The sequence below is a fragment of the Gavialis gangeticus genome, unplaced genomic scaffold, assembly GCF_001723915.1.
Source record: "Gavialis gangeticus isolate Ggan-Ray unplaced genomic scaffold, GavGan_comp1, whole genome shotgun sequence".
NCBI classification, from domain to species: domain Eukaryota; kingdom Metazoa; phylum Chordata; order Crocodylia; family Gavialidae; genus Gavialis; species Gavialis gangeticus.
In genome coordinates this window covers 227380098-227388036 of record NW_017729032.1, presented here as the reverse complement: position 1 = coordinate 227388036, position 7939 = coordinate 227380098, and the positions used below count along the sequence as shown (strand labels likewise).

At 39.2% G+C, this 7939-nt stretch overlaps 1 protein-coding gene across 1 annotated transcript in view; it reads left to right on the top strand.

Annotated features, from left to right (window-relative positions):
* NCAM2 (neural cell adhesion molecule 2) overlaps positions 1-7933 on the top strand; it is a 691500-nt gene extending 683567 nt beyond the window's left edge. Inside the window, exon 18 of the mRNA XM_019524735.1 lies at positions 6405-7933. Coding sequence (XP_019380280.1) covers positions 6405-6516 — 112 coding nt within the window. The 3' untranslated portion in view covers positions 6517-7933. The remainder of the gene's footprint in view (positions 1-6404) is intronic.
* Positions 7934-7939: the final 6 nt, after the last annotated feature.

Genomic DNA, 7939 nt, shown 5'->3' with positions numbered 1-7939 from the left:
TTGAAACCCATCCTATTCTTATCCGCCCACCCTTGTAACCTGTCCAGGTCCGATTGTAGCCTGCTTCTTCCTTCTAGTGTGCCCACGTCCCCCCACATCTTAGTGTCATCAGCAAATTTGAACAGGGTGCTTTTCACCCCCTCGTCCAAATCACTGATGAAGATGTTGAACAGTGCAGGCCCGAGGACCGAGCCCTGCGGAACCCCACTGCCCACGTCCTTCCAAGTTGAGAAGGACCCATCCACTACCACCGTCTGGGTGCGGCACCCCAGCCAGTTGGCGACCCATTTGACTGTGTGGGTGTCTACACCACAGCCTCCCATTTTCTTAATGAGAACTGGGTGAGAGACAGTGTCAAAAGCCTTCCGGAAGTCCAGGAAGACTATGTCCACTGCTACCCCTGCATCTAATGATCTGGTGATCTGATCATAAAAAGCCACCAGGTTGGTCTGACAGGACCTGCCACTGATGAACCCATGCTGATTGCCCCTAAGCATGCAGTCCCCTGCTGTCCCCTCCTGGATGTGTGCCAGAATTATTTTCTCAAACAGCTTGCCTAGGATCAAGGTAAGACTAACTGGCCTATAGTTTCCCGGGTCCTCCTTCCTCCCTTTTTTGAAGATTCAGTTAATCATGTTGGAGTAGACATCCAGCACATGTGTAGGTGCCCAGAGATGCATTACCTTAAGTACATTAATGAATATGTAGATATGCCCTCAGTGCTGAAAACATGGTTCAAGAGTAAATAAGGGGAAGACAGAAACCATCCAATTCACTATTTTTACAGTCTGTTTTTAAATTCACTATTTTTAAATACAACTAGTTTTGTAAGGGAAAGAAATATTTTGGAAATACAATACTCTTATTAGCCATCATCTAAAACTGCAAAATATAAGAAGCTTCATATTGTTGATCAAAGTTGAATGGTATGAGCTTGCATTGACAGATGGAAAAAAATGTTTGGGGATTCTACTGCAATTGTAGTGTGTTCCTGTCTAAATAATGTGTTACTTGAGAATTTCAAGCTTCAGGTAATAAATCAACTACTAAATGAGTTGAATGATTCAACTGTTATATTCAGTCAAAGTTTGTTACTGGACAACTGCTATGCAGATTCCATGTAATGAGAACTGCTTAGACACCACAGGAAAGAGTACTATAAAAGCCCATAGCTAGTTGAAAACTGTTTTCTTTCACCAGTACATTTGTGAAACAATATTGTTGAATGCAAAATTGCCAGCACAAAGACCTGAACAAGTGTTTAATGTAATTCAGTAACACTGTTAGGGCATATGTAACTCTGATACTACTCTAATCATTCAGTGTTACTGTAGCACTATAAAAATGTTTAAATGATTGCAACTGACAATAATAAACAGCATGGACAAACCTACAGGCCACGTCCAAACAAGCGTGGTTGAGTGGTATGTGGCACTGTGCCACATACCACGCGTTCAGCTCTTCTCTGTGCTCAAAGTTTGAGGAGATCCTGGGGTCAAAAAAAAATTGCGCCAAAAAAAAAGAGGAGTGGTGCACTTTGGGGTAGCAAGTGCAACCCAAAACCAGAGCCTGGCTGGCTGGAGCCACACTTCAGCTGCTGGCCAGGCTCGGAGAGACAGGATCGCCACTGCAATAGTCCCAGAAGGCCCCCAGGACCCAAGGTAAGGCTGTTGGGGTCATCCTAGTGCTGGACCCAGCCTTCCCTAACCAAGCCAGGGTAACCTGCCACATGCCAGAAGGCACATGGCACAGGAGTTCCCCAGGGACAAGTAGCAGCAGCACAGCTTGTCTCCAGGGAAACAAACATCTATGCTCATGCAGACACAGCCACAGGATACAAACTATTGCACAGAGAACCATATTAGATGAAGATGAAAACCACTTTTGATATCCATCTCCAATCTTTGGACCTGGTTTGGTTTCTGAACCAAATGTTAGCCTGCCTCAAGGATGCCCTAAACTCTTCTAAGTGCTGTGACCCTCAATAGGCTGCTTTGGCTGTAGCCTACTGCAGGTGTAGCATTGCTTAAATGCAATGACTGCTGTAGCATTTCTTGATCAGACACCTGTCTTCTAACCTTATCTTCTAGTTTGAGGTCAAGAGAGAGTGTCATAGAGCTGTGGCAAACTTCAGGGATCTTGAATGGAGAAGTACAGCTTACTGGAGAGGGGCATCAGAAAGCCAATCATTTTGACATGGCTAGAAAGCTGCATGCTTCTCCATAAGATGGCTCCCATAAAGAAGACCCAGCTTAATTTTTCTGAAACACAGAATCCTCTTATCTTAATCATCTAGTACATGGTTCATGAAATATGATGTCAGCAGTCAGTGAAGCAATTCAGAACAAGGAAGAGAATATGATGAAAAGGCAAAGTGACACCAGAAACAGAATGCAAAGGCAGCAGGGAAGGACTTTGATCACTGGCAAAGTGCTGGATTTCCATTTTTAAAAAACCTTCATACAAGCATAGGAATGGAAGCAATAATGAAATCAGCACACTGAGCTGAATATAGGGCATAAAGATAAGATAAAGACAAGAAAATGAAAGTTTTTTTTTTAATTTTTACTATCCCACATAGACAAAGAAAGGTTGAAACACAGGTGCCAGTTGTTTCAGCAAATATGTTAGAGCAGCTGATAAAGGTGTATGATGCACAGAAATTCCAAATCTTGCAGTAGTAATGGGAAAGATTTCATAATACTTTGCCTCTACACAGAAGTATTGTGGTTATGTAGAGGAAAAAGAATTGTAAAAAGGTTTAACTTACATGAAGAATCAATTTCACACCTCTAGTTAGTTTGTTAAAACCAAAGTTTATTTTTCTGTTCAATAAAACAGCAAATGCAACAATCTTAGGTTTATCCAGGAATAGATATGCATATAAAGATAGCAAGTAAACTTGCTAATCACCCTAATGTCATACCCTAGCTTACCTGGCAGTAATTTGAGTTCCCATACCTGGAAGGAAGATTTACTGACCCAAAGCAAATCAACAGTTTTTAAAGAGGTCCACATTATTCCTTTTGCCATCATAAAAGGATGTACGTCTCTAAGTAGTTAACAATTCCCATGACTGACAAATACATCTGGGCATGATAGAAGGGAGGGACAGGCTACAACTAGATCCGAACAGGTTACAGGGGCGGGTGGATGAGAATAGGATGGAATTCAGTACTGACAAATGCAAGGTACTGCACCTAGGGAGAAAGAACCAGCACCATACCTACAGGCTGAGGAACTCCCTTCTCATCAGCACAGATGCAGAAAAGGATCTTGGTGTCATTATTGATTCCAAGATGAACATGGGCCACCAATGTGAGGACGCGGTCAGCAAGGCTATAACTGTACCTTGTCATGCATCCACAGATGCATCATGAGCAGGTCCAAGGATGTGATCCTCCCCCTCTATGTGGCACTGGTCAGGGCACAGCTGGAGTACTGTGTCCAGTTCTGGGCACCGCACTTCAGGAGGGATGTGGACAGCATTGAAAGGGTCCAGAGGAGGGCCACTCGCATAGTTAGGGGATAGCAGGGCAGGCCCTATGAGGAGAGGCTTCAGGACCTGAACCTGTTCAGCCTCCACAAGAGAAGGCTGAGAGGGGAGCTGGTGGCCATCTATAAACTTACCAGGGGGGACCAGCGGGGAACGGGAGAGACCCTGTTCCCCCGAGCACTACCAGGAGTAACTAGGAATAATGGCCACAATTTGATTGAGAGTAGGTTCAGGCTAGATATCAGGAGGTGCTACTTCACAGTGAGGGTGGCCAGGATCTGGAACCAACTTCCAAGGGAAGTGGTGCTCGCTCCCTGGGGGTCTTCAAAAGGAGGCTAGATAATCACCTTGCCAGGGTCATTTGACCCCAGCATTCTTTCCTGCCATGGCAGGGGGTTGGACTTGATGATCTGCTCAGGTCCTTTCCGACCCTACCAACTATGAAGATATCTCAAAATACATCCAAGCAAAAAACTGTAAATATAGTGTGCAGTGAATACAAAAGGAAAAAAAGATTAAATCTGGCATTAGAGTTCAAAAGTGATTTAAGACAAGCAGGCAAACTCGAAATCAACTGGGGACTTTTACACATTTCAAAATAAAGTTCAATGTAAACCATGTCATGTTAAATCTTTTTTAATGAAACATCCATATAGATGTTTTTCTTTTTTATTTCGGTGAATATCAACCCTAACCACAAGCTTAAGACTTTGATATTAAAGAGAGGGTCTTTAAAATGGAAAACTCATCACCTCTCAAGTTTTGATTTCTTTTTTTTTTCTTTGTAATGAAAGCCATTCTCATTACACATTGACTTAAATTTAAGGAAGCATGTGTGCTGATTGTCCTACATTAATGAGAATCAAGCAAGTCTTCTCATTTGGAACAAAAATAAACTATTTGTGGTACACTCTGCTCCATATGCTAAACTATCTTCTGTTTAGTATCACAGAATAAGATTAGTCCATTTACTTCTAAGTCACAAGAATGTCTACGTATTTCTCTGAACTGGTTTCTGCCCAATTACTTTAGATTTTCAGCTCCAAAGTTACAAATCATGATTACATAAGATATTTTTTAGCACATGTTTAAGAGCTTTTAATACTGAGCCCTTTGGCACTGGTTTTCAATTTACAATTAAAAATATATATTTTAAAACCACAGTACTCTTACCCTTACCTGTCATCTTATTTTAATTCATTTTCTGATGTCATTACCATCTTCCATTCTGTGGGCTGGATTCTCCATTCCATCAGCTTGTGGAAGTGAACTTAAACTAGCCAGAGGTCATTGCCAGAGAGTCCCCCTGGGCCAGATGAATGATAAGCTCGGAGCAAGCCTGCCTTCCTTTGTTTTTTTTTCTCAAAGATCATTTGTTTTCATTGCTTTATCTTTTGATAAATAGCAATTTTCCTTGCTTATTTCATCAAGCACCAATATCAAAAGAGTAGTGAGTCGGGTATTGTTTTATTTATTGATATTAGATAATGTGATTGCAGACCTTTCCTAAGGGATGCTTCAGATAGGTTTTGAATAGTGCCTTGCTCTTTAGGGTATCAAAGCAATCAAAAAGATAGTTTACTGAGGAATTTAACAGTTGTCATGGATAAAAAGAAAATCAGATGTCTAGTGTTCTCCAGGTAAAAATATTCTGAAATAAAAAAATAGATTAACCACAGTTATGCCTGGCAAATGTTGTAATAGTATGTTGGGTAAGCTATACACATTTTTTACAGCAAGAAACTGGTGGTAAAAGCATCTGACATTTAACTAAGCATTTCACATGAGAGTATTGTAATCTCTTTTCTGTAAATTTGAGATAGAAATTTCAAAAGTGATCAACAGTGGTCTAACTGTTTTTTTCATTAAGTCAGTTCTGAGGATTTTTGAAAATCCCACGGTCAAGGTTTACATGCAGAGTTTTCAGATAAGAAAAGTTTTCAACATTGGAAGAACAGAATAATATATCATCTGCCTGGAAGTTTGAGGAGTCAGTCATCCCACAACATAGTCTGCTTATTAAAATGAGTTGAAATGTATGAGTTGGCTTGACTGAATTCTAATAATTATTCAGAAATTTCTATTCCCATTCTCTCTCTCAAATAAAAAATATATTTTAATGCACAAGATCAGACCCACAAGGCTAGAATAAATTCTTCTGTTCAAAATCATATTTAACTTTAGGAAGTGATTCAGCAAAGTACCTGAACTAGGTCTATCCCTATTCAGCAAAGCCTTAATCATATATTTCACTTTAAGAGTCTCTAAGGGCATCTATACACATTCTCCAAGGTGGAGGGTGCTTTAATTAGAGTGGCTCTGAGAAGCACTCTAATTAAACCACCCGCAGTGTATTCAGCATCCCGTGCTTCAATATGGCGGCAGGGATGCTGAATAAACAAGATGTGGAGGCTGCTGGAGCACGCTAATTAGCACACTCTAGCAAACTTGCAGCAGACTCGATTAATCAAATCTGCTCTGACACATACTTATTAGCACACGTCGGAGCAGAGATCCTTTGTATGGATCATCCAGTGACAGTGTAAGGCTAGATTGTGGCTTTTCTCACACCACCACATAGAGAAATAATGGGGAACATCTTCATCTGCCCTGGCTCCTTCTACTGCAGTGCACTAGAGAGATCCGACTCTCCAGAGCTCCTTTTCCTCCTATGCATCTAACTAAGTAGGTAGAGAAGGACAGATAATGGTCTCTTAGTCTGCTCTTGGGATTTTGTAGCTGTGCCATGAATCTCACTTCCCTGAGATTCATGGCAAAGCCATGCTTTATTCCTTAGAGGCTTTATATAATGAGATAGTCACCATCTACATTTCCTAAAAATACTCACGTGTTCCTGAAGGGTAATAGGTATTATTTTTAGTAAATAATGTTGTGATTTTTCTCACAGGAAACTGCCACTAAAGGAAGAAAATGGGAAAGAAGCTTTAAATCCAGAAACTATAGAAATCAAAGTTATGAATGACATCATCCAGTCAAAAGAAGATGATAGCAAAGCATAATAAGATAACTACAGCTGTCTGAAAAAAACCATATGGATTGGAGTAACCCTGTGACCAAAACTTTATGGCTGACCTTAACGTCTTGGACAACTTAAGCTTGGAATAGTTAGTACATGTGTACATATGATCAAAATACTTCTGTCTACAGTACCTTTTTATTTGGTTTTGTTAATGGTTTTAGTATATGTAGTCCTGACTGATGCCAGTCCCATGGTATCAATTTGATAAAACCTACAGAATGAGAAATGTAATTTATTATATTGCAAAAGTGATCTATTTATAAAAAAGACTTTAAAAAAACTCCCTGCCAGACAATATATCAAATGACTCCACAACCTTTGGTGCAAGCTAAATACACGAAAGAAAATGTCATGTGCTCTTGCTGTGTTTGTTTCCATTTGTATAGTTTAGGTTGCTTTTGAAAGAAAAAAAATATCAGTATGAAATTTGAGACTATAGAATTGGCAAAGACTGGGCAGTCACTTCAGCTGTTTTTTCTAAATTGAAAAGAAATGGAATGACTGACTACTATATGGTGACAAGCCTGCAGTTTCACATGGGTTCTTTAGCACAGTAAAGGTTAATAAACATGATGTACAGATTAACAACCAAAATTACTAAATACCTTGCATTAAAAAATGTTGGCCTCATCCTAGCTATGTGATTTTGATGCTGAAAGGCCACAGGAATTTTCAGTGCTTCAGATATTCTGTATTAATGTTTGGAAGATCATATGTGAACTGAAATGTGGAAACTTGTTTTGTATGAAAAGAAAACTAATTTATGATAATAGCTTTTGGTTTCAGATGAAACCTTCAAATAAACACAAGCTCAAATTAGTTGCTTCAATGTATTTATACATATATATAATTTTTTTTTAAATTTTCATTCTAGCCATTTAGTCAGGGAATGATTCTCTGCATTTCAGTTTAACAAATAAGTTGTTCACTCCAACTCAGCATGTATGTTATAAAACAGTTGCACTTATTTAAGTAACAGTTTCTGCTTTATAATTTTACACCCATTTGTACTGGAAAACACAACAGGAAAGGAGAAAAGGAAAGACTTTGACTAAATGGCTAAGAACATTTTAAATGATTAAATTTCAGGCAAATATTTTTATTAAACATTCTCTAAAACAATTGTTTTCACTTATTCTAGTAACTGTACCTATGGTGTTCCAATAATCCATTTTTAGGTGAAAAATTAATCCCTGTCTACAATTCATTATTTTTCCGGCATTAAAAATAGGAGAAATAACTTTTCAGAGCCAATCTGGCACAGAATATCATCACCTTCCATACTGCTCAAGCCTGCATTTTAAAAGCAACAAATATATTCTACAAAAGACCCCCAAAAATATAATATTTAGGAGCAAGTTGTTGAGCAACCCACAAATGTTACCCAGCTGAACTCAGAGTAT